General features: G+C 41.3%; 2 protein-coding genes across 4 annotated transcripts in view; one reads left to right on the forward strand and one right to left on the reverse strand.

The window, feature by feature from the left end:
• The window catches only part of nrg2a (neuregulin 2a), a 132,405-nt gene extending 125,356 nt beyond the window's left edge, over nucleotides 1-7,049 (forward strand). For all 3 annotated transcript variants that reach the window (XM_080780846.1, XM_080780847.1, XM_080780848.1), the window contains 4 exons: nucleotides 1,475-1,598; nucleotides 2,325-2,452; nucleotides 3,464-3,685; nucleotides 5,022-7,049. In XM_080780846.1, coding sequence (XP_080636972.1) covers nucleotides 1,475-1,598; nucleotides 2,325-2,452; nucleotides 3,464-3,685; nucleotides 5,022-5,688 — 1,141 coding nt within the window. In that variant the 3' untranslated portion in view covers nucleotides 5,689-7,049. The remainder of the gene's footprint in view (nucleotides 1-1,474; nucleotides 1,599-2,324; nucleotides 2,453-3,463; nucleotides 3,686-5,021) is intronic.
• An 11,487-nt stretch (nucleotides 7,050-18,536) lies between these two features.
• On the reverse strand, nucleotides 18,537-25,390 carry slc22a6l (solute carrier family 22 member 6, like; the record flags this gene model as incomplete). Its single annotated transcript, XM_080779394.1, has 9 exons — nucleotides 18,537-18,744; nucleotides 19,843-19,951; nucleotides 20,044-20,258; nucleotides 21,204-21,319; nucleotides 21,794-21,917; nucleotides 22,177-22,345; nucleotides 24,006-24,160; nucleotides 24,471-24,574; nucleotides 24,986-25,390. 9 exons carry the CDS (start codon nucleotides 25,388-25,390, stop codon nucleotides 18,537-18,539), a joined length of 1,605 nt encoding a protein of 534 aa, XP_080635520.1.
• Nucleotides 25,391-27,414: the final 2,024 nt, after the last annotated feature.

The following is a 27,414-nucleotide window of genomic DNA, read 5'->3' on the forward strand; positions in this document are numbered from 1 at the left end:
CGTCAGTCAGTCAATGTGCCCAATAAGCCCATATTTGGAAATCAATATTGGCCAGCAACTCTACATCTGACCTCAAACCTTTAGATCTCCATATATGGATATGTTCTGACATTCCGTTATGTCATCCATCCATCCATCCTTCCTCTTCCATGTCTCCCTTTTTAGAGTTCTCAGGCCCCGGCCCTACCTGGGCCGGGTCAAACCCTGTACACTCAAGAGAATGTCCCCGCTACCACCCTTAGATCTCCATAGGGAGAAGAGAATGTCCCCGCTACCACCCTTAGATCTCCATATAGGGAGCCCACCTGTTCTGACATTCCATATGTTGATCTGACCTCATCAAACCCTGTACACTCAAGACATGCTCCTTATATGGCCAGTACGGAATTCATTCCATATTGATCTGCCAAAGCGCCAGCGCTCGCTCAGCAGTCTGCCGTCAATGAGGCGGATGCGTGCACGTGACCTTGCAAGATCGCTTCTCGCAGTAGCCTACTACTAGGAGTAAGTAGGTAGCTAGCTTGGGAACCAACGGTTGTCCAACCTACTGTATGTGGCCCATCTCCTGTTTCTGTAGTGTGAGGCGGCTTGATGTACACGTCACGTCACGTACATCCCTCAGCCATGATGTACCAGTAAGACACCTTGAGGGCGAGGTCGCGCTGAAACAACAGAGCGTCTTAATATGGCACAGTTGAGAAGCAGGAGTTAAACTACTGTATTAATCTGGTGTCAGTGAGGTCAGATGTAGATTTGCTGGCCGGCTCCATACAGTATGTAGCAGAGTGGCTCAGAGCCTCAGCATGATGGCCACAAAAGTCTAATATCTCCCCCTGGTCCTTTGGTCTAGTGGTTAAGATATTGGACTTCCACGTGGGAGACCCGAGTTCGAATCCTGGGCATTGAACATATATAATGTAGGTGATGATCCAGTCTTCTTCATGTATCTCCATATATTCAGATCTAGTATGTCAAACCAGGGATGATGAGGTCAGTGTAATGATCTTCATATATGGAGATCCAGGTTATGATAGTCAGCTCCACATAATTATGGCGATCCATGTGTTGTACTAACTTGGTTCATTTGCAAGTGTGACGCGCATCGCAGCAACCACACTAGTTATCATGATTATGGCCATATTCCCATATATTGGCCATCAGGGATATCCATATCTGGGCATTCCCAGCCGATGCCCTAATATTAATACTAATTGTTTTTTTATTGACGTTTTCAGGCCGAGATTTAAGCACGAGTTAAACTATTAATCTGGTGAGGTCAGATGTAGATTTGCTGGCCGGCTCCATATATGCAGATGTGGGTCCTTCAAAATAAGGGTTGCACAGGAAAAATTCTGGGTGAATGAACGCATTAACTCTGGCATTAAAAGCGTTAACTTGAGAGGTATAAACATTCATCTGAATCGTGATAACGTCAATGCAGACCTCAGGGAAATGACACTGATTTGTTCCGCAGGAAACAAAGAAAGAAGATGCACAATCATCTGCGACAGAACATGTGTCCAGAACACCCCAACCGGAACCTAGCGAATGGACCCAATCACCCCGGGCCAGGCCCAGAGGAAATCCCCATGGTAGACGTGAGTTTTATTGAGCAGAACTCCACAGATGGGAAACGCAAAGGATCAGTGCGCCTTGCTTTCTTTTTTAAGGGGGCACACTTTCCTGCAGCCCACAACAGACAACAAGAGAAATCATAATTATTTGATTTATTATCATCATCATTATAAAACAAGAAACAGAAAGTAGAAGTAGCAAGTAGAGTAGCCAATATACATGTGAGAGATTCTGGATATAAGTGAATCAAGATAGGGACATGGGACAATATCAGCTCTATGAGGGAAGAAGAACAATTACAGTAATTCTCAAATCAAAGTGTCAACCCAACATGAATGTCATTAAAAAAAAACATCATCGTTTACTAACATGAAATGTGTGACAGTAGGTCTGGTCATATGTTCAAGTGAAAGCAAAACCTTTCTCAAAATAAGCTTATGTTTTACTTTAAATTACTTACTTGCTTACTTCTCCACTTTAAACTTGGTGTATGATTGTAAGATTTGACATAACAGGAAGTGGACTGATCCATGCTTTCTAGCCTTACTTTCTTGAAACCTCCAAATATTCATTGCATTTTGCATGTTAGACATTTAGGTATCACTGTCATGCTCAACAAGGGCACTTATGGGGCTTGAGCCTTAGACCATTGCATTATGGGATTCTCACTCTAAAGGTGTCGTTATGTTATTGTGGCCAGTCCCCCACTCTAACCACTATGTCTGAATTGATTTGTTTATTGTCTGCAGTACATATCAAAGAATGTCCCTGCGACGGAGCGAATTATACGGCCTGGGACAGAAGGCTCCTTCCCTGGTAGCCATGCCTCCTCCAGATCTCACAACTCTTCCACACGAGCCCATTCATCCACTCACAGGTACAGGCATGCAGACACGCATGTACACTTACAAAACCATTCATACACAGAGAGATTACACACATTTACAGGGTAGCTCCTTTGTATGTACTGTACATGTCATTCGATGCTGCTATATAGTATTACATGTTGTAATCAATCATCTCTCTCCAATTCGACATTGAACTGTGGATGCACTGTAAAGATACTGTTCTGTTTGAGTCAAAGCAGAATGCAGTACATGCTGCAACAACACATGCTTTCACACAGTTATCTACTTACAGGTATCCCCTCAACATACATATCTCCCCCTCTCAATAGACATTACAGCATGCTATTGCACGATACAGAGAGTCGAAACACACAGGGAATATGAAGGCATGCACAATCACTCACAGTATGACCTCTCAACACAAAGTATATCATACATATTGTCTCAATATATTACATATGATGTAAAAAAGAAAATAATTTATAATATATAAAATGGCATGCATATATTTCCGCACTACTCCACTACCACTCCCAGACAACTGCTTTGCCGTTATCTCTTTACGCCATATTATGATATGATATAAAGACAGTTACATATTACAAAGACAGATTATTCACACGTATTCACTTATACAGTAATAACTCAACATGTACAGTATCTCTCTTATTAGACATACCACCATACATTAAGTCACACTATCATATCGCCACTGGCGGCTGGGAGCCTTGTAATGTATGTCCAAAACCGTTAATCGTTCAGGAAATGGAAAAAAATAACATGATTGTGTTCCAATGGATGCTGTGTATACTCATACTCATTTACAAAACCCACAGATAGACTTAACCACTTTTATTTTTACAGCAACGATATCATGTGAAGACTTACGACACGCACACACCCACGTCGCATGCACACTGTAGACGTAGAGCCTCATCAATCCCATTTAGATTGTTTTACAGACAAGCCTTGCCCGTATGTTAACGTCCTTTTACAGACAAGCCTTGTCCGTATGTTAACGTCTTCTTTGTATTTGTCAGGCAAGAGGAGCGAACGTGGAGCCTGGAGCATTCCGACAGCATTCTCTCAGACTCACCCGGCATGATGTCGTCGTCCGTGGGGACCAGTAAATGCAGCAGTCCTGCGTGCATGGAGGCACGGGCCAGGCGGGCTGCACACTGTGGCTTCTCTGAGCCCCATCGGCCAGGCCTGCAGTACGGTGAATCCTTTGATTCCCTGGGAGACTCTCCGCACAGCGACAGGTGGGGAAAAGGCCTGCATTTTAGGATCACGCAGAAGGATGAGATTAGATGAGATGAAAATTAGATCGGATGGGAGGAGAGGAGAGGAGAGGAGAGGAGAGGAGAGGAGAGGAGAGGAGAGGAGAGGAGAGGAGAGGAGAGGAGAGGAGAGGAGAGGAGAGGAGAGGAGAGGAGAGGAGAGGAGAGGAGAGGAGAGGAGAGGAGAGGATGACATGGGGTGAGATGAGATAGTGGGAGATGGGATGAGGGGGTCAGATCAAAGTGGATGAAACATTGGTTTTCCATCAAGTAATGTAGTTGGATAGTACAGGGTCACTGATTAGTTAGACACAGACGTCAAACCGTCTACTGATCAATCATATACTGTACTAAGATGATGAAAAACATTAGTGCACTTATGCATGCATCCTGATATTGTTGAGTATGTGTATCTTTGATGTATACTGTCAGCGTACCTGAACCTGTAAAGCACTGCAACCTGAAAGATTGATCACTGATGAATATCCACAATAAAGATTCCACATGCTTTCTGATATGAAGTCAAAAATGCAACACCATCCTCCTCAACAATCATAACACATAGGATAATTTTATGCGCTTAGCACACTTCCTCATCATCACAGCTGGTTGGCACTGTACCCCAATGGCTCATCACCTTCTGGAGTGTATATTGGGACACTTACAATACTTCCAGACTCCAGAGTATGGTTGAAATTGTTTTTTCTTTTTGTTTGAGGCTATGCCCAGCTTTTCGTGTTTGTGTAAACACAAACATCGAAGACAAAAGTGAAGACACAAATTGTGATTGGCTGGAATGACATTTCTGATGATTTGATTGGTTGAGCACAGAATGTGATGTATGATGATAAGACCCGTCCCTCACTTAACACGGGTGTGATTTCTTTTCTTTGTACTTTGCACTGAACAGTGGGCTCTCAATCAGTATGTAGTGCTTACTATGCAGTACACTGAGAGGGGGAAAGTAGAATAAAAACTCAAGGACCCACGGTTATAACATTAAGCAGCCGGTCCATTTCACTTGGGGACTAGTAACAATACAGTTATGTGGAGACTACAGTAGGCTAAGAGGAGCACAGGTTAGGAAGTTTATGTACTGGTCTTAAAATACATTCCAGTAACGAAGAGTCCCTCAGTGCATTTAGAGCTACATACCGTGTGATGGTTATGGTGGACGCTCAGTCCATGTAATCGCTTCTGCAGATGGCAATATAAAGCATAAACAGTATACTCCATTGCACTCCAATGGAGTGCAATATTCCACCCCCTCGCTCTGCTCTTTCTCTTCTCTCATCTACTCTCTCGTCTTCACTGACAGGTACGTGTCCGCCCTGACGACCCCAGCCCGTCTCTCGCCGGTGGAATTCCATTACTCACTGCCCCCCCAGGTGCCTACCTTTCAGATCACCTCCCCCAACACAAGCCACGCCATGTCCCTCCCCCCGGCTGTCCACAGCCCCTACCCACTGGCGGACGACCAGCCGCTGCTGCGACGCTACCAGGTCCCCCTGCACGACGCCCAGTGCCAGGAGCCGTACCGGCAGCAGCACCGTCGCACCTATCTGAACGACAGCAGGGGCAGCCTACCGTCCAGCCCCTACCGGCTGGCAGAGGACGAGGACTACGAGACCACACAGGAGTACCTCTCCTCCCGGGAGCAACCAAAGAGAAGCGGATCCGGGGGCCGGCGCTGGCGGAGGTCCAGATTGAACGGCCACGTGGCACCGCGCGGATATGAGGCGCCACGGGACTACGGTTCTCGAAGCTGCCTAACGGACAGCGAGACGGAAGAGGAGGGGGGCGAGAGCACGCCCTTCCTCAGTATGCAGAACATGAACGCCACCGAGCCCTCCACCATCTACAGGCCGGCGGACAGTCGGACTTCTCACGCGTCGGGGAGGCATGGCGCGCATGGGAGCGCACACGCGAGCGCACACACAAGACTCACACACTCGCGCTCCAAACCGGACAATGCACCCCACTAAGAAGGAAGAACGGAGAAAATGAACCACCGACTTAAAAAAAAGTTAAAAAAAGAAAAAAAAATCTATATACTATAGACCTGCATCTATAAGAAATATTTTTATTTTATATAACTGACAGATATTCTAAACAAATGAAATATTTATTTTCATTTTAGCAAAAGTTGTCTACTAGTTAACAGCAAAGACTTTTTATAGGGAAAACTCTATTTATATGTACATTTTGATTTACAGCATAAAGAGATGTGCCAGTTTTTTCACGACGTTAAAAAATAGAGTAATATTGTGGTGCCTTTTGCTGTATGCCGACGCCAGAGGGCCAGTGGAGGTTTTTGTAGCCTTTCTTATATGGACGCCTCATTTTTTATACACGTTTATTCCTTTTTCCTGTTATTTTTTTTTCTTTCCAAATTATTTTAGGAATCTAGCCCCACTGGAACATTAGCCCCTCCCTTCTACTACATCATGCAATATAAATCACTTCGACATAAGGTGTATGTTAACATTATTGTGATTCGCCTGTAGAGTTTATGATTTGGAAGCTATCCAATTGGACACCTGATAAATGCAATGCAGATCATTTTTGCCCTCTCTGACTAATCTATGCGTATGTGTGGTTGCGTGTGTGTGTGTGTGTGTGTGCGCGTGTGTGTGCGCGTGTGTGTGTGTGTGTGTGTGTGTGTGTGTGTGAGAGAGAGTGAGAGAGAGAGGTTTAATATGAGCTTGAGTGTATGGATGCGCGTGCCCGTGTATTGCAAGTTTGCTTGCATGCACGTATGCACATACTGTACATGCAGTAGGCTATGTGTGATTGCTAGATCAATTTCATCAGTTGTTGTGATAACATCAATATGTTGTTTAGGGCACCAATGCAAGAGTCTGAACTCCAGAGGGTCCAGAGATTAGAGCTTTTCCCCAGTGCAGGTGGATATGTTGTAGGCTGGACAAGAACTGCAGCCGGAAGTGTCTAACTAATATTGGAAGTTCCAGTTGAACAATATGCACATGTAGTCCTGGACTTGTACTTCAGGTTAGACACTTACAGTAGTGGTTCTTTTCCAGACTTTATGTCCTTGTGAGATGGATGTAAAAATGGGAACGAGGTTAGATATTGTAGGTTGAGCTGCTGTTGGGTTGAACATTACGTGGATCATTGCTTGATGTTGTTTACAGCTACTCAATCCCCTTCCAACACTAACCTGCTCCAGTCCCATCACGTTCTTTCTCAGCAGCATAGGGTTTACACTGTACACGTCCTGGCCTATCTGTGACACTTGCATTTGAGGCCATTAACTGATAAAGCACTCGGTATCTGGGCTGTCCATGCCATTGATAACAGTGGCTTGCGATGACACAAAGACAGAACTGGGGGGGGGGGGGGGGGAGATGGCATCTGTTTCTCTCAAAGTCAACCCTAGCCTAAATCCCATCCCTCATTCTCCTCATGTGTCCATTCTTTTTTTTGTGGCCTGGGGTTAAGGGTCACACAGTGTCTCAGGATTTCCACATGCCACCCCCACCGTTCTTTCCTCAAATTAAGGTGTACCCAAGGCTAAGGTTCTCAACTATTGAGGACTTAGGTAAAAACATTTATGCCTAATTCATACTTTCATTCATACTCCGTCGTGTGACGGAGTATGAATGAAGCTGAACAGTTTCCCTGCACACGTCCACACAGACACACACACACACACACACACACACACACAGCATGAGAAGGAAAAGGCGAGTGGAAACAGAGAACAGCGCAGAACACCGAGAAGGCAGAACATAAAAAAGGAAAATAGCTGTGAAACGTTGGACGATCACAAATGCAAAAATATGCAAACTTTCTATTTTGCTGTTTGATTACATCATTTTCTAAGAGGTGACTATAGTGTGTTGTGTGTGTGTGTGTGTGTGTGTGTGTGTGTGTGTGTGCGCGCGCGTGTGTGGGAGGGGGGAGAAACTATGTAATGCCTATAGTGTAGAACATGAATAACATGATATCAATGCATATTTACGTGTTGTTGTTTTAACAGTTTAGTCAGTCTTTGCTAAAACTTTTTTGCATTCCTTGTTCACATATTCATGTCCATTTGATTGTGTCATTATCTTTTATTGTCACTCTTGTCATGCACTTCTCTTGTAACATCAAATAACAGTGTCCACTCCCAAACAGTGAGGCACTGCTTAATCCTGTCAAGAAATTTGTTTTAAAAATCTAGCCACTCAGTGATTATCTTCTTTTTTTATATATAAGTGAAAACTAAATAAAATAATTTGATCCCAGTTCTCCACCAAAGGAGCAATGACTGTTTAAAACATTACTCTAGAAAGGTCAGATCCAACACATTTGATATTCAGGTGACGGAGGATAGTTGGTAATGTTTCATTAATGTGGGTTTCCACTCTTCATATGGAAAACAGAATGTTGAATTATTCGAATGGTCTTTAATCTCACATTTATCACAGAAGTTTCATTTAGTTTCCCCATCCCTGGGTCTAATTTTGTGTATGTCTGAAGATTTGCAAAAAGATGACTCTCTAGCTAGTTTGAATGTGATATTCCCTTCTCTTTGCCACGCCTCTCACCCAAAATCAAGATGCTACCAGATGTACCCCAGCCACTCTCCTCTGTTTTATTTGATATCCCACAAACCCAACCCCAACCCACCCCCGATCCCCCACAGACCCCACCCCCGCTTGAAATGTTTGAACACCTCTCCTCTGCATGTCCTTGTGGTCAAGGTTAGATGGGTGCATGGTAAAAAAAAGCAAAAAATAATAATAAAAAAGCGCAAAAAATAAAAAACAAATAAAAACAGCAGCAGACAATTATTTTTCCAGTCAGTAAAAGTGTATTTCATTTAACATTCAGCAATAAAAAAAAGAACCTTCCCCCATGTCATTCCTGAAATATGCTAGGAAAAAAAAGTGGAAAAACATTGCGAGATTGTCATAGATTGTAAAATAAAATGAAAAATGAATCCACCTGTTCATATGAGAAAATAAATCTTTATTCATATCATTTTATGATGTGGTCATTTCTCTATAAACCTTTACCATGCAGTTTTCCTTTAATTAATTTAAATAATCTTGTCAGTATTATTTCAGTCAATAGTGGTTTCATGGGAGAAAAGTGGAAAAACCTTCATGAGGCTACAGCAGTAGCCCCAGTGTAATAGAAATGCTGCCATTATTAGATGACCTATTTGAAATTGCGTAAATCGAAATTGCGGAAATTGCGGAAATTGCGAAAATGGAAATTGCGGGAATTGCGGAAATTGAGGAAATTGCGAAATTGCGGAAATAGTAATTGCGAAATTGCAGAAATTGCGAAAAAACACTCCGCAAATTTTCCGCAACACTCCGCAATTTGCTAATGTTTCTCATCCTCCGCAACACTCCATTTTTCCGGTAAATACAACACATTGAGCAGGGCACTGCAGGGAGTTGAACCCCGTTCCGGTAAACCAGAAGTACGACACCAGTGCCTTAGCTTTTGTGTATTCAACTATTTGGGTAACATGTGAGCTTTATCCTCTAATTCATGGGCCTGGATTTTTTTTCTTCAAAATTTCACCTTGATTCTTTACTAAACATACTAAAATATATGATTCCATTTAAATGCTAACTATTCTGAATGATTATAGACAGTATTTAAATCTTGAATTTGACAAAATGATTGAAATGATTTTTATTGATATCAAGTATTAAAACTTGCACTAGCGCTGCTACACCAGTAGATGGTGGTGGTGCGACAGCAGCAATATTGAGAGGGCCCTGTATATTTCCATAATTTCAGTGTCAAGAAATGTGTCTACAGGCCTAGTAATAATAATGAAGACTTAAACGTTTATATGTATTATTATTATTGATGAGACTTTATTACACTTTTGTGGTGTCTATTCACACTGCTCAGCAGACATTTTTTAAGCTTGAATAAATATTTCATATTTTGATCAGACAGGCCCACATGAACACGTTGCACTCACACTTACAACACACCCTGGTTCTGATGAATAATAGGCTAGCTGTGTCCTTTTCTAATGTTAGACATTTTAAATTAAAAAGTTATCGAAAGATGTTTTCGATCCTTTATTATAGAGTAGGGATCAGTCGCCTTAACAATGGATGTCTTTTCAATTCTTCTAACATGGTTTACAAACAATACATGGAGTTTGAATAAGTGAGCAACATATAGGCAAGCAGGCGCACGCACGCACGCACGCACGCACACACACACACACACACACACACACACACACACACACACACACACACACAGCTTACCAATGATGTTAATAGTAGGCCTACACGGTGATGGTGTCAGGAATTTCAGGCTCATGTGCAGGTTTGGACTCGCCAATAGGCAGTAGGCAAGTGCAGAGAAAACAATAATTTATTGTATTACAAATTTTACATTTGTAAATATGCAAATGAGTCATTATGTAGGAAAATATGCAAAATAATCGAAAATATGAAAAAGCTACTACTGTGGAAGAGTTATCATGTATTTATTTACTTGTATTGAACCTATAAACACCTTGATTTATGCCGCAGCCTAACTGTAAAATCGCCAGTGCCGGCAAAACGCGTTACTTCACTTCCTGGCTAGCAGGATATCATGGCATCTTGCAAGTTGCAACGTGTGCTTTGTAGTAGTTTGTACGCTTATTTAATGTAGTAGGCTGCTGCATCCACTGTACATTACAACATCACTGCATTGCTGGAAAAGACACCACATTGGAAACTTTGAGTCATGAACTTTAAGGTATTTGCAAAATGTATTCATTCATACCTGCAGGTAGCCATGGTTCATGACTATCATGGCAGTCATGTTTCAGGGCTAACCTGCAGGGGGCTATGGACTAGGTTTCCCCTAGCCGCAATTTGCAACTCTAGATTTTTTTACAATTGGCTGAATCTAGAGTTGCAATAACCTCCATCGACTTCCTATGCATGGTTTTGGTTTTGCATTGGTTTGTGACCTCCTGGTCTTAAATTACGTTAAACTCACCAACATTGCAGCTGTAGTCCAAGCTTGAATTATCCTCTTTCGATCTGGTGTCGCTTGTTATTCATAAAAGTCCCCGTAAAAAAAGTTATGAGCTACTTTCTGTCCAAAATATTCCACAACTATTATTCCGAGCCGCCATCTTGGATTTTTTCAACGTGCCATAAAACAAGACGTGAGGGGGAGCGCTTGTTTAATAGAATCTTACCTGCGCAGGTAAGACACCCAAAGAAGAGGCCGACACCCTAGGGAGGGAGGGACACTATTAAACAAGCGCTCCCCCTCACGTCTTGTTTTATGGCACGTTGAAAAAATCCAAGATGGCGGCTCGGAATAATAGTTGTGGAATATTTTGGACAGAAAGTAGCTCATAACTTTTTTTACGGGGACTTTTATGATAAACAAGCGACACCAGATCGAAAGAGGATAATTCAAGCTTGGACTACAGCTGCAATGTTGGTGAGTTTAACGTAATTTAAGACCAGGAGGTCACAAACCAATGCAAAACCAAAACCATGCATAGGAAGTCGATGGAGGTTATTGCAACTCTAGATTCAGCCAATTGTAAAAAAATCTAGAGTTGCAAATTGCGGCTAGGTTTCCCCAAAGTTTTGGGGCAACACTAGATACAGTAGGTCGCAGTACAAATGTTTTTATTGATTGATTGAAAAAAGCACAGGGACTGGGGGAAGTATTAAGGTCTTACCGTCTTTGTATTAAGATCATTTAAACCCCAAGAAAGGGTAACAGCTCATCTCCACCTTTGCCAACTCGCCCCCGCGAAAAGTGAAGACGGCTCGCCCAAAGCGTGGATATCTCGCCCCATGTTTATTTCATGTTTATTTTACCTTATTTCTCATATTAGAACATTTAGAATCAATGTTGTTTGTCAAAGGAGAACATTTAGAACCAGTTTGTTGTTGTTGTTGTTGTTGTTGTTGTTGTTGTTGTTGTTGTTGTTGGTCAAATGAAAATTTAGCATGGATAATGAATGGCTCACCCCCCTCCATTGTTCTGGAAATTCCATCTGGAAAGGTGTTCCATTCCTCCATTACTGAAATGAGTTATTGTTGAAGTATTGTTGTACTATTCTATGTCTGCCTAAAAGTACAGTACTGTTAAAGATTTAGCTGGAGACCTGGAACCTTTCTATTATGGTCAATTCATGGGTGGGTAACAATATTACTACCTTTTTCAGGATCTGTGGGACCAAGCAACAGGTTGTTGTGCTGGTGGTGTGCCGCGTCCACCACCCGCCACAATGCCCAGTGCCCACACACTGCACAAAATGTGTGGTTCCAGAATCGGACTATTCGGGGCCCATGTAAGATCCCCCACGAGGTGGACCATTCCACACCAAGTGATCGCCGATGGGGTGGACGCTTCTAAGGGTGGACGACGACGATGAAGATGACATATGGTGAGTACCGTACGTAATCATAGCCTATACGTAAAAACAAAACAAAAAAGACTACATCTATTTGTCTTTGTTTGTTCTGTTTACAGTTACACAGATATTTGAGCTTGTCTGCTGCGACCACTGCTTGGAACTTTGTTGAATGTGGCCACAGGGCCACATTCAACCAATGAATCAAAATATGTTTTCTAGAGGGACATTAGGTATATCTAAGAAGGGGTTAATTAGCCACAATTTGCTCTCTTAAAAAAAATGGAATGAATCTAGAGTTGCTGCCTCCAATTGACTCCCCATTCATCCAATTTGCATCTGCGATCTGCTTGTATTAAACAATGTTAAACTCACCAACATTGCAGTTGTAGACCAAGCTTGAATTTTCCTCTTTCAATCTGCAAAGCGTTTGTTTCATAAAAATACACCATAGACATGTTATCAGCTACTTTCTGTCAAGAAATTCTCTGCCATGATATTTTTTCTGTTTGGAAGCACTCGCTTGTGCTGCTGCCTCCTCCATTGTATGTGAGAATATTTGGTGCCACCTATGAGTCTAAGTGAAATAACGTTGGGCTCTATATTGTTTAGACTTTATTGTGTGATTCAACTTTGGGCTTTAGGATTGATGGGGTTATGCATTTAGAGATTCTGCAATAGAGGATCAGGATCTAAGAGCTAGTGAAGGAACATCAGGGAGTCCGATTCTGTGATGCAGGCTTTGTTCCTAACCCGTTGAGAGCTTCAGAAACAAGTAGACTCTGGACGACATAGGGAACAGAAGAGTTCTGAATAAGATGTACAATGGTCATACCGTGGCAATACTTATGAGATGAAAAATAATGTTGTTTTGGTCCCTTTCTTTATAATTACTCATGCATTTAAAAGATTTGGTGAAAGATTTGCTTATAGCTAGAACCCTGCAGACTTCAGAGTTTGAGATGCTAGCGATCCAGTATATTCTTGTCTGCATTCCACATTATTGCCGCCAGAGGTCACCACTCACCATCAGTTGTACAATTTCAGGAGAGAGAGAGAATTCCATTTTTTTTTGAGCATCCGGACAGGGTTTAACGGTTTGATGTTAATTTCTGAGATGATTGTAGAAATATAAACCATTCTTGCAGTGTGTACAATGCTATTACAGGTAACTAACTAACTAAATTCTATGTAAATTCTAGTAGGCTACTGTGTAGGCTATATCCAGTCCAGTGTGCCATCCTTTCAGATGCTGTAAAAGTCCTCTTCAGCTCTTTGTAGTACTGTCTATCCATGCCAATCACATTATTATTATTTAAAAAAAAATACGTAGGCCAGTAGTTCCCAAAGTGAAGTCCGGGGACCCCAGGGGTCCTTGAGGGAGTTCCAGAGGATCCCCAGCTAAATGATAGTTTGGAACCAAATGGAGTCTGTAACTCTGAGAGTGTACAAATGGAACCATTTCCATTCCATCTGTTCCATTTGAGTTAAAGCAACATTGATTTATAATATAAATTCATCCATCAAATGGGGGTCCGTAGCCTAATGCATGTCAAACTCGGGGTCCTTGAAACTAAACTGGTTGAGAATCACTGCTAGAGTCAAAATCTTCTCTTATGGTGCCTGGCATATCTTTTCAAATGGGGGTCTGCGGGCTAATTGGTGTCAATTTGGGGGTCCTTGACATGAAAAAGTTTGGGAACCACTAATGTCGCCCATGCTACTCGCCCATTGGGCCATGCATGGCTCTTTAGTCGACTGGTAACATACGTGCCTGTGGAATGGGGAACCCGGGTTCGCCTCCCGGCCCAGGCTACAGTACCACCTTATTTATGGATTGTTTTGCTTTGTTATTGGTTTAGGGGACGGAAAACCTTGCTTCTAGACTAGAACAGCTTACACTAGGTGGATCAAAAGAACAAGCTCAGAAAACTCACTTTCAGCTGCAGCATCTAAGAACCACTCTAGGACCATATAGTGCTCTTTTGTGTTTGAAGCTACAGACAGTTACGGTACTATATTTTAAAAAAAAACACTTATACTGAACCATCAATGGTTAACCATTTGTATACTATCAGATCAAGGATATTGCCACCACGCTGATGATGAGTTGCTCCAGTTATGTGCTAGAAACAGCACTGTTAAAATCTCCATTTAAGATGAGATTGGCACTACTGAGACAATGTTGGGATAAATAGTGATGTGTCTCGAAGGTCTGTAATATTACTTACAGCTGTTTCAGCTTTAATCATCAGGGCAATATATTAAAAGGATTATAATTTACAGAGGCTGACCTTTGTACAGCTAAGCTTTTCTGAGTAGATATTGACAATTCCACCGCCTCTTGTTTTTCTTGTCTCACTGACTGAATCTGTATTCTGACCTCAATAAGTATCACAATGCTGTTCATGTCTAACCGGGTTTGTGTTGTGCATAAAATTAAGCTCTGAATGAACTTGAAGATAATCATTAATACAAAAATCAAAAAAATCATGGAGAGTCAAATAAAACGAAAAATGTGAAGACAACGTTTTTTGTGTTCTGGCTGTTACATTATTGGGCCATGCACCTGATACTTTTATTTAATCTGGAGTGTTGCAGGCATTCTGCTTTGCTGTGCTATCTAATAATATTGAAAGGCTCATGGGTTTAAAACAGACATTTGCTTTTCAGTACCAATTTACTTGTACCCATTATGTTTGCATTACAGAAATGCACAATTTATTTCATACGTGATGTTTTGTAGATGCTGCCTCTATCTAGCAAATGCTGAAGCACCAGCACTTCCAGCTGCTTCCTATTGTCCAGTGAGGACTGGCAATTCCCACACAGTTTACCCATTTATTTATACCATCCCCCTTATTAATAGACGCCCCCCCCCCCCTCCTGGAGTGTCCTCCAGAGCTGCAATGCAGAGTGGAAAGCGAAGTGGTAGGCCTACCTATTCTTAAGAACACTTCATCTTCATGACTGTAGGTGGCAGAACAAGACTAAATGTTGTTCAAAATGCAGAGCAAAATGGTAGAGGCATTGTTACATTTCTGCAAATGATTTTCCTATACATAATGCTTTCTTTGCTAATCAATAAAGTGAATCCTTTTCCTTTTATTATATTTGTTTTACATACTGTAACCTACTGTAACAGCAGCCATGGTATAAGCCCTATTTATACTTAGTTGTATGTACAGTATGTATGTCTCATCACACCGCATTGTGATCTTACAGATTGGGTATTCTTGGCGACCATTGTACAGAGTATGAATTATGCATTGCGGTCAGCCTCACCAGCAAAGCAAACCCTTTTCTTCTCTTTTTTTTCAAAATCTTTTTATTGCAATTTTCAACAACAAATCTCAGAGATCTCAGGAAAAGACTATGTTGTTGAGCAACATATGCCCCTATCAGAAAAACGAAGAAAAAAAATCCCAATTTAGTAAAGCCAATTACCCAGCCTCTCTACGAGTACTCCATCTCTGCTAACCCCCACAACAAGTCATTGGGAGGGTGAAGATAGCCTGCTAACCCCCACAACAAGTCATTGGGAGGGTGAAGATAGCCTCGTGTCTCCTCCGATACCCGGGCCGCCAAGCCACCATGTTCTTTTCACCTGACAGTGAAGGGTCTGACTGGGGGAACTGAACAGGCGCCCTGACCATTTGTGGGGATCATCAATGCAGCACAAAGGAAACACTTTTGATTACCAAACGAATGCCTGCTTGGAGTGAGTCACATCAACCCTATGAATCAATGAATTCTGAATTCAACATTTGTCAACTCAAAATAACAGTTGCAATCAGTTGCTCTAAAGCAGTAGTTCTTGTCAATGCCAGCCGCCCTGGGGCGTCTGGCATTGACTAGGCTAGTTTGTCTATTCAGTATTCACCAGGTATCCTGCAGAAGAAAATTGGTCCCGACTTAGGGCTAAGTAATTATGCTTACTCAAGGTCTCATTCACACGTATCAAACAAATGTTTGGTCATTATTTTTGTTTTTTTGGCCCACCACAATGCTTTTCCAATGGGAGTCACATGGTTTGACCAAACATTTTTGTTTGAGGGGGGAGGGGCAGAACACCACCAGTAATCGGCAATCAAACACAAATGTTTGGTCAAACCATGTGACTCTCATTGGAAAAGCATTGTGGTGGCCTAAAAAAACAAATGACCAAACATTTGTTTGATTGCGTTTGATACGTGTGAATGAGGCCTCACGCAATGGTATGATGAAAATCACCCAGAGCTGATTATGAGTATAGCCCTTAATCACTGTTGCAGTCTCAAAGGGCTTTACAGGTCCACATTTTAACAAAGGAACTGATTTCTGACTGGAAAAGGCGTAGCAGGGTGCCTGGTAGCACGCTGACCATTCATCAGTGTGGCCTTAGACTCGATTCCTTTCTCGTCTCTCATGACACTGTGCTGTCTAATAAAAATGCTAAAAAGTCAACAAAAGTCATCAGGACCACAAGAGATAAACACTTCTATTAACCACAGGTGCAAGGTTGTTGTCTCCCATTGGGTGGTGCTGTTTGGCAGCTCTTGTGTTTTTTACATGGTCAAGCCACAGTCAGTCCTTGAGGGTATGTCTTGGAATTCTGAGCACCCTGGCAAACGAAAACACCCTGAATATTTCATCATATTATTTGTACAACTAGATGTGTTCATCATCCCTGTGGGTGGCTGTGGCTCAGGAGGGTAGAGTGGCTGCTTGGGTTTGATTCCCGGTTCTTTGTGTCGAATGGTCCTTCATGCATGAAATGGCGGTGTGTGAATTGGTGAATTTAACTCCACATTGTAACATTCTTTGGATGATGGCACAATATAAATGCACACCACTTACCATTTGCTCCTCAAAGATGACTCTGACTGTCATAGTACACTAAAAGGGAATCTCAAATGAAGCAGTTTGAGACTGAAATGAAAGAAGGTCATAGCAGGTGAGATAAGAAAAAAAGACTACATGTTTTTTAATTGGTGAACAAAGGATTTGGGGTTAGACAAAACCCACAGCATTTTAGATATTACAATATATTGTATTGATATACTGTATTGTATTGACATTGATAGCAGTTTTGAGCTCGTTGCAATACACATTTAACACAGTTAACTATTAAATGTAACAAGTTACAAATATGGTTACAAAATGCACTTGATCCAAGTGCATCCATGCACAAAAATATAATTTATACAGTAGGATCATAGTGCCTGTGTCCTCAAGCAGTTGGCTTGAGCAAAATATCCTGGTTGTCTTTCAAAGAACACGCTTCCTTATTTGGCAAAGGGTTGGAGCCTTTCTTGCATCCCCTGTGTTCAAAAGAGAAAATGTATTTGGTTTCATTACTATTTTCTACTGTATTTGCTTCCTCATTAGAGTGTGACCCATTTAACCCATTTAGACCTGTGCCTCTAAGGCCCAGGCTATACGTGCATGGATCTTTTGCAAAACGGATATTTTCGTCCTCCGTTTTAGAGAGAATCCCTGGCCATACGACAGAGATATCTATGTCCACACACAAACGCAGAAACGCATTGAACACAGGATAAAACCACTGCAGTAGCAGGTTTCAATTGTAGGCTATATTATATTTGATTTTATATTTACACTTATGAGGTGCCAATCATCTTTTAATGAAGGAATAAGTACCGCATTTTAAAAGCCACCTAAATTGTGAGTGGAAGTATATGTTTCTTTCATTGTCTGTCAGCAAGTCACACTATGTGCAAATCTCCAGATCCCGACTCTCGACTTTTCTAATATAATTAAAAAAAATTACCATTTACCATTGCTCTGGCGACTTGGCACAGAAATGAATAGCAGAGTCAGACCTATAGAAGTGTCCACAACCAGTTGTGAGCTTGTAGAGTGGCTATATCTTCGAGCTGTATAATAAATGTCACGTTATAATATAAGGCTAATACAATCTCTCCGTGTGTAGTTTCCCTGCATGGAAACTACACAGATATCTATCCATCATTGTTCATGTTTATATATCACTGTTAAAAACTTTAAAACTTATCATATGTTGCATCAACTGCAGCGAGCAAGCTGCATTTCTCACCTAATTATAGTAAGAATGATATACGCTAATAAGCGGTGACATCATCGTTTCTCAAAAGCTCCGTTTCGCATGACTACACAGCTCCACTGAAACGGATATTTTTGGAAATCTCCACTTAATTATACGTTTCCAAAAACCTCCGTTTGAGTGGCCGAAAATGCCGTTTGCGTGTGGCTGAAAGGCCCAAACGCACAAAGAAATGTGCATTTTGCAAAAGATCCATGCACGTATAGCCTGGGCCTAAGTCCTAACCTACATTTTGAGAGTTATTCTTCAAAAATAAAGAAATTAAATAAAGTAATTCCTGTTGCTATAGTATATACATACCTGTAGCAACATCTAAAATGGCATGATTTCCTGGTTTTTATATATAACAATGTATAGGCTTAATGGGTTAAAACGTGTTCTTACCTGTCCTCCATATCCTGTATCGTGTCCGGTAGGGGCATACCAAGTGTTTCTGGAAGAAATAACGCTGCCACCCCACTTATGATTGGAGCTCCTCCATAGATTACACCTGGTAGCCAAGGGATATAGTCTCCAATAAGCAGCACCATAGGGGCCACCATGGCCCCTACACGAGCCATCATGGAGACCCAGCCCATGCCATTCTGTCTGATGGAAAGAAAAACATACGCACGGTTGTTGTTAGTATAGCGATTGTTGTTAGTACTATAGTGCAGTCCTAGTATTAGGGGTGGGAGATATGGAAACATATAATATCACTATTTTATCGTGGAGACATTGTATCACGATTCACGATATGATAATTTCTCACCATATCGCCATATACAGTAAGTCCTACTTACTGCCATCAAAGCAGGAAAAATGCCAGGGATAATATGGAGTAGGTGCCCTCTACAGGTGTCTCCCTCTACACCAAATCTCTTTGCTAAATATAGTCTACAATGCCCTACATGCTCACAAAATATCACGTTGAGAGTGGGGCATGTTGTGAGCTCGTAGATTGGATATTTTGACAAATGTTTGCCATAGAATAGGGGTCCTCAGGTTCACATGGTTAACATTTTCAAACGCATATTTAACACAAGGGCTAATTTATAGCCTACTTTGGGCAATGGGCTGTCAAGATACATAGCAAGTTTTACCAAGTTTTCTTGCCAACCGTAATTAAAGAAATGGGCTGGTCAAACAAAATTGTCAGGGCAATCTTAAGGGAATATTCATTTGAAATATTTCATGATGCAGTCTCTCATAAGCCATCCAGTCATGTTCTGATGAACCTGCAAATACCATAGTAATCTAGCCTATCAGTACACAACACCACACTCGCTGTCAACAGCCATAGTTGCACATATACAGTAAGGCCATGCATTTTCATTTTAAAGTAAAAATACTGCTGCTCATTTATTTATCCGGTACTGGCGTACTGCCACTCCACTACTCCTCCTACTGTACAGTGATTTGACTTAAACTTGGCGTCCGACCAATTCTGCAACGTCCGACTACAGGTGAAAATGGGCACATGCCTAGCAAATTACCCCCAATGCATGGGAACGCAAACACTGCTGTTATTGTTTGACAGTCAGTCGTAAAATGTATTTGTAACTTTCACAGTAAGACATAATGGGAAAGTGCCCACTTGATAATCACACTGACTATTCTAAATATTTACATAGATGGTCTTTCTAAATTACATAAGGGATGGCTATCGCTAATTGATAAACGGAAGAAAATAAACGACTAACTTACCGAATAACTGTTGGGAACAGTTCTCCAGAATACAGATAGCAGCAGTTGAAAGATGCAGCCAGGCAACCTTTACCCAGTACTGCCAGACAGGTGCGCACAGTCTGTTTTTCTGGGCGGTATAGTGAAGTCGATATGTTAGTGTAATGTACAATACGAAAGTGTTGCAGTGTATGCAAATAGTAGGTGTATTTGCTAACATACCATAAGGCACAAATATGTTGAGCAAAATTATGACTCCAGCCAGGATGAGTGCAGTACACTGTGATGGCCGCCGTCCCCAGTAACACATAGCCACAGTGACAACAACTTTGGCAGGGATGTCAACCGTTCCGAAGATGACTTGGATCAAGTAGACGTCCACTCCAAATTTTTGCAAGTCCATTGAAAGACCATAGTAGGCAAAACTGGTCGATAACCTAATTTAGGAATACAGTAGGAGATAAGAATGATAATGTTACAAAATGACAATGAATCCCTGAGAGATAAAATGGCAAAATATAAGTTGTCATAGTGATTAGATTTGATGACGCTATAATGGAGATACATTCAAGGGTTATTAGATGAGATGCTGTTGAAGCCCAATTTCTATTTCGTTGAACGACCATGTTTAAACCATGTAAAAAAAGTAAAGTTTATTTTCTTTTTCAGTTATTTTCAGTGAGCGACATATAGTCATACAGTGAATTATAATTTAGGCTTAATGCCAGCATAAGTGTAGGTACAGTGTTCAGAGGGCAAGTGCAGAGTGGACTGGTTCTACTGTAGGATGAATTATTTTTGCCTCTTTTCAACCGCAGGAACTTTCCACATAATTTGAATTAGGACCTTATTCAAGAATTCGGGTACCAACTAACCCATGGCTCGGGAACTATAGAGGGTATGCACATGCATAAAGTAAATGGAAAATCGAGTGGCAAAATTTGTGACAAAGTGAGTTTAATGTCGTTTATCGTCATTTAATGCAATCAGAAAGCAGTCTTTTGCCACTCAGTAGGCATTCCTGCATAACTTCCGGGTTTGATGATGATGTCACACACAGATTGACCCAGCAGCACTAGATTTGCGAGAATGTTACACACAAAAACAACAATCATGTTTTATGTGATTTAGTGGTTCTGGATTTACTTATTGAATGCAGTAGAGAACATCTGCACCTAAAACAACAATCATGTTTTAGGTTATGTAGTGGTTCTGGATTTACTTATTGAATGCAGTAGAGAACATCTGCACCTAAAACAACAATCATGTTTTAGGTTATGTAGTGGTTCTGGATTTACTTATTGAATGCAGTAGAGAGCGTCTGCACTAGCATAAACTGAAGCATTAATTGGATTTTCAGAGAATCTGTGACTGTACAGTACCAGACAGCACTGAGACTGATGGTCGTAGTCCTCATGGTGGGGGTGCGGAACAGGTCAAAGACAGAATAGCTTCCCTGTGAACAAGACAGCTCTTTCTTCATGGACTCCTGCAGCATCTAACGACATGAATAGAAGTCGCTCAGTTAACGTTTGACGCATGCCTTTTGGCAATGTAGCCTATAGTTGGTGATATTACACACATTTACATTGTATGTACACTGAATGTAAAAACAGTATACACTGTTATTATGCAAGTATACACTTGCATAATAATATAAAGCTGCACTCCTTAAGATTGATGTCCTTAACGCAGTAGTTGAAACCGGGCTATGATGGAAATCTTGCTTTGGTTGGGGAGATATTGCTCTTTAGGCTTCATGCAATACTTCTAGTCAACCAGTAGTGGTCCTACCTAACCACAAGATGTACATTTATCAGTAGAAGAGCAAGGAGACCACCTCCCATCACAAAAGTTGTTGTAGTACTAGTTACAGTATATTGGATTAACATACTCTCATACATAATCTACCTGTATTAACATAGTGTTGGTTTATTCACACACAAAAAAGCTGTAAACGGCTCTCCCTTACATTGATGTCAATCTTGTCTCCATCCTTGTCGCGGCCATTGATGTGGGCCACTTTCTTTAGGTTTTTGACAGCTTGGTCACACTTCTGATTCAGGACCAACCACCTCGCTGATTCTAGAAACCACCTGTCCAAAAACAAGTTACACATCTTTGTGAAACCGTGTATTTGAGTTTTCATTTGTGCAGCTAAAGTAAAAAATTAAATGAAGAAAGCAGCTAATAATAATAAAAAAAACACATCTCATGTTCAAACAAACGATAAGAAACCAACAAGTACATTCCATAAAGTGAAGCTTTGAAATTAGCCGCTACCAAAGACAAACATCTTTGCTGTGAATCGGTAACCCAACTTTTCTCCCAATAGCTCACTGAAGCACATCTCACCATGAGTAGAGAAAGCAGACGTAGAAGGGAACAGAGACAGCCAGCGTTAACCATCGCCAGTCCCTTATAAAGTAGGCCAGCAGTGCCAGTATAAGTTGCCCCGTGGTGTAACAGTAACCTGTCCCTGTGCCCACCACAGTTCGCACACGGGTAGGGATCCACTCCACAACTTGAAATGAAAGGATCACAAGAGATATTGATTTCTAATATTGGGTTTATAGCATGAATCATATATAATGTTGTCCTTTCAAAGCATAGCTGCAGCTGCATGTTCAACAGGGGGTGGCTGTCTACAATGGTCAATGTTGGCTGACTGACTCCACATAATTTAGTTGAAACATGCACATGCAACAATCATTCCTGGTGCAAACAGCCAGCAATGTGCCGGTATCCCTCTTTCTGCTTTCCCTCTTTCAACATGGAAACATACTCTACGTATTTCCATTAACCTATTTGGAAGTGACGTGCAGGCATTCACATTTTAATCGGTAGGTTTCTTCAAATCATTGGCCGATCAAATAACTGCAAAGTTGCCAGGCTTTTATAACTAACAACACGGAGACTAGCCAGTTTGGTCTGCATTTGTAATTCTTTTCCCAATGGTGTCGGAAAAATGTTAAATTATTCCCCCTTTCCCACGCTGTTGGCTCCAACAGTTTAGTTTAATGTTTAGAGCTTCACTTGCACTCTCTCCTCTCTCTCTCGTTTTAGAATTAAAGTAAATTCAATTGAGCTGTCTAGCTAACTGTACCGACTCAAATTGAGCAGGACAATACCTTGTTACTTCATTGTTGGCATCAGAAAGATAAATGCATTCAAATTGTGTTCAACTGGAGAAATGGCTCAGTTAGAGCCAAGCCACTATACCTTGTCTTTAACTGTTAAGTAAGAACTTGTTGAATAAACAACAACAATAAATGAAATAAATAAAGTCAATTTATCATCATATTTATATTCAGATGCAAATAGGAAGTGGGTGGGGCATGAGCTGGAAGTTGTAAATAGCCTACATAGTTTTTGTAATTTTTTTCTTCTGTTTAGAATGAATACAGGGAATTATAAATAAATATATCTGTATCTGTTTATATCCCTATACTGGTACTTCCAGAATAGAACGATATAGATCACCAATAGCTGCTCACATGCCTAGTGCTTGATTCATAATTATTATCAAGCTCTAATATTTATTGAATATTCAATTACCTTTTCAGTTATTTGATTAATCTATGCAATGCATTTAGACCATGAAGTTATAGTAAAATACGTGAATACAGATTATATTAAAGATGGGCTAAGTGATATAAGTGAATATTTTTGTTAAAAGGTTAAATCTGATAGTAATCATTGCTATAGAGTGTATGTTTAGTAACAGGTCCCCCCCCCCCATCTCTCCAGCTCTTTAAAGACAAAACAAACATTTCACATGTCTGACATTCAAATGTCAGCCAATCAGGAGAAGGGTAACCATTTTTATAGCGTTCCAGTTTCAATTTGTATCCTGTCTAAGTTCTCTATCCTGATTGGATAAAATTGGTATCCTAACCTGAAAATGTACTTTCTGTATGGAGAGACATGGAGACTTCTGTTACTGAACAAACACTTTATAGCAATGCGTACGTATCAGAATAAAGAGCTATTTAACGTATGTATTTTAATCAAAGCCAATCACTTACCCGAGCGTTTTTAAGTAATACATTTTGTGAAATCAAATAGACATTTGGAAATAATTATGTTTACCCTGCTGTCCAAAAATATCTATTTGATTAATATGGAAGACAAACATTGTAGATCACCATTTCCCTCTGCTGTCCTTGCCAGTAATAACTTACTGAGAGAGAAGCTGTTGAGCACCAGGCCAGATAGGGCCAGGCCACATATGAACCTGAACAGGCAGAAGATGGAGAAGGACGGAGCAAATGCAACACATGTCCCAGCCACGGCAAACATGAGGTTAGAGATTATCATGAGCACACGCCTACCATATCTACAGTAGAAGACAAAAGAGATTAGAGAGGTCAGACATGTCTCTCTGAGTTACAAATGGATAAATGGCGATTTTGCTGTGAGCGGCCGGTCTCCTGATAAGACTTGTTATGCAGGTCGCACAAATATATGTTGGGAGATTGCATGAGCAGGTGTTCTGTTTTCATTATGGATTGTCCGTCTACGTCTAGTATCTACAAATACTAATGGTCAAAGACAAAATATATATTCAAAAGATGAATGCACATATCACAGACTATACATTTGGTAACAGCTTTAATGATTTCAGTATTCAGTAGAATAAACGTCACCTATCTGACAGTGCTCCAAAACCAAGCGCTCCCACAAGCACTCCTCCCATATATATAGTTTGTCCCATCTGTTTTAAGGAGCGAAGATCACACACCAGATTCCACTGAAGAAAATAAAAAACAAGAGGTAACAGTGCAGACATTTACAAATGTTTAATGCATGTTTTTACATGGTAGATCAGGACAGAAAGTTCTGCACGTCAAATGTAAATAGGTCCCATTAAATAGAATTTTATTTAATGCAGTGATTTTGAGCAACTCTGGCTTTTCCGTCATAAGTCTGTGTTGGTGTGCAGCTATTTCTCCTCGGTTCTATTATTTTCCATGGATCATGCTTTTATCCAAAGAGCCCTAGAGTAACTGCAAGCAGGGGTTCAGTGATTTCCTCTAAGAAATGGTAAACACATTTATAAGTGTGTGAATCAACAGTTACATCTTAGAATCACCATACATTTTGAGCCTACCTTTTCTTTAAAAGTTCAAAGAAATCAATAGAAGTGTATATAAAGTCCTACCTCAGATATAATTGAGGAGGTCCTCTCAGTATTATTGTAAGACCATCCGTCCACGCATCCCTGTAAGGCGACGTCCGAACCATCCTCGCTATCCCATCCCTCGTCTGGGCTGGATGTGCCGTTCTGTGCCAGGAGTTGCCACTGTGGCTCAGTGTAACGCTTGCATCTGTCAGGCCTTCCGTTCTGGTCCAGTGGTACTGTAATCAGCAGCGTCTCCTCGGAGCTCAGCTGTGACCGGGAGACATTATTGGGTGCGTTGCAGTGGTGCGGCGGTACCCAGGCCACAAAGTTCTGCAAGAGGTTGTGACTGGCCATCATGCAGATGGGGAGGCAGCACAAGGTCACGTGCAGGATCTGGAAGCGTCCCGTGCTCCCTGCCAGTTCTAGGAGATCACCAAATGCCATGGCTGTCAACCGACGGGACTCAAAAGGAAGGGCTATGCTTCTAGTGGTCTCTTGTAGTTTCAGAGGTCCCTCTGCAACAGTCCCTCTGCAACAGTTATTGTGCTCCAGCCGTTAGGAAACATCAAGGTCTCTGTGGCTCTAATGACCGTGGATGTTTGATAAACACCTGTGAAGTTGCAGAGGCAGCGATATTGAAAGCAAGGAATAACCCAAATAGGCTATGTATAATTTCATCATTTTGCAATTACTTTTAAATGTTTAGAATTTGGTCAACTTACCTGATGAAATATTGTGCTTCCATACAACTAGCAAAATGTCACAACTTTATAAAAACATAAATAAATAAAGCATAGCATCTATTCAAGTTATTTTCACAACATTCTGAGAGAAAAAACATAAACCTCATTGCTGGAGCTTTGTGTGGGCAATAATCAGCTCTTAAATTCCTTACGCTTTTCTGAGAAGGAAAAGTTTCAAAAACTTTGGATTATGTTATTAGTAGCTCAAATGAAATCTCTTGAGAAATTAACAGCTTCCTTCCGTCAGAGCAAGTGAACTAAGACTGCTGAGGAGTCCTTCTTGGATAGTTCTGCCTTCGGACAGATCCTGAACTTTATCTCCAGATTTGAGAGACAGAGTGAGAATAATGGATAACTTTATGCATGGAAGTGTTCCTGGAAGGGGGGAGGGAGAGAGAGAGAGAGAGAGAGAGAGAGAGAGAGAGAGAGAGACTAGTTAATCTCGCTTGCGCAGCGGGACGTTTTTTTTCCAAAGAAATTTCACATATTTTCTGTGCTGAGTGGAAATCCTTTACAAGCATTCGTATGTGTTTTTAGGACATACGACCACTTTTTACATTATATTGTAAAAACAATGCTGTCATCAAAGGAATTTATCCCTCTCAATGTCAGCAGGGTCTCCGTGCCTGTTTATCAGCATGTACTTTAAGTACATTTTGTCAATTTAAATGTACAGACTGAGAGAATCCAATGAGTTTAAAATGGAATGTATTGCAAAATATGTGGCTAAATGTTCAATTATCCTCTTAAACCCCAGGGAGGTAAAGCGGGTAAATCCGCAACATCGGAGTTGGAACCGGAGACCAATTGGGTCTCCATTGACCCGCTGAGCGCTGTTCAGCCCATTGGCCCCGCCGGCGGGGGCAATGGGGGCTCAAGAGGATTTGGTGTCATAAGTGTGAAGTGTGCTTCCATTCCATTCTGTTGGGCATGCCATGCATCCAATAACCCTCTGTTGTAAAATGTGTGGTCAATGACTGACTAGATAACCTCTCACCTACACCCTTCTATGTGTTGAAAGGACACAGGGAATGGGAAAAGAGGTAATTAAAATGACAGAGTGGCTGTCCATGGCGTACCATTAACTACAGCTGAGCAATTAATCAAATCAAGATGGTCTAATAATGGCGTGGCATGCAGATCTCCAGTCTGTGGTCTTTAGACGAGAACGGTGTTCATAGGAAACGGCAAAATAAAGTATCGTTTGCTGGTGTTCCTTTAGACGAGAACTGCGTTTTCAGGAGGTGAACTGAAACCACCTCCCAGAGTGGAAATCTTTGAAAACGCTGTTTCCTCCAGTCTCCGTGTAAACAGGAAAAAAAAATCAGCAATATTAAATGCCTTGATAGGCGGCAGCAGCGTTTATGTAGCCTAATGTATTATAAAATATATAACCATCCTGTGGTGCACTCTGCCTGCATGCTCTGGGCTGCCTGTCAGCCTGTCTGTAGAAAGCAGGCAGCGAGCGACGGTCACAACCACGTTGTGTTCTGGAAGCGTCATTCAAAACCCTGATAGGGTTGCGTGAAGGGGGAGCTATACCTGGTTCTTCTTCTTATACGTGGGTGACTGGTCTATTTGGCAGCCTGTTACCGCCACCTATAGCGACATTATAGCGTTTTCATAAAGTGTGCGTTCTCGTGTAAAGGGTCAATCAAAAATGCACAACGGGACTTTGCCGTTTCATCTGGAGACCGTCCCCATCTAAAAGAGGCCTCAGTCAAC

This window comes from Protomyctophum bolini (genome assembly GCF_963924005.1).
Source record: "Protomyctophum bolini genome assembly, chromosome: 13".
In the NCBI taxonomy this organism is placed as follows: Eukaryota; Metazoa; Chordata; class Actinopteri; order Myctophiformes; family Myctophidae; genus Protomyctophum; species Protomyctophum bolini.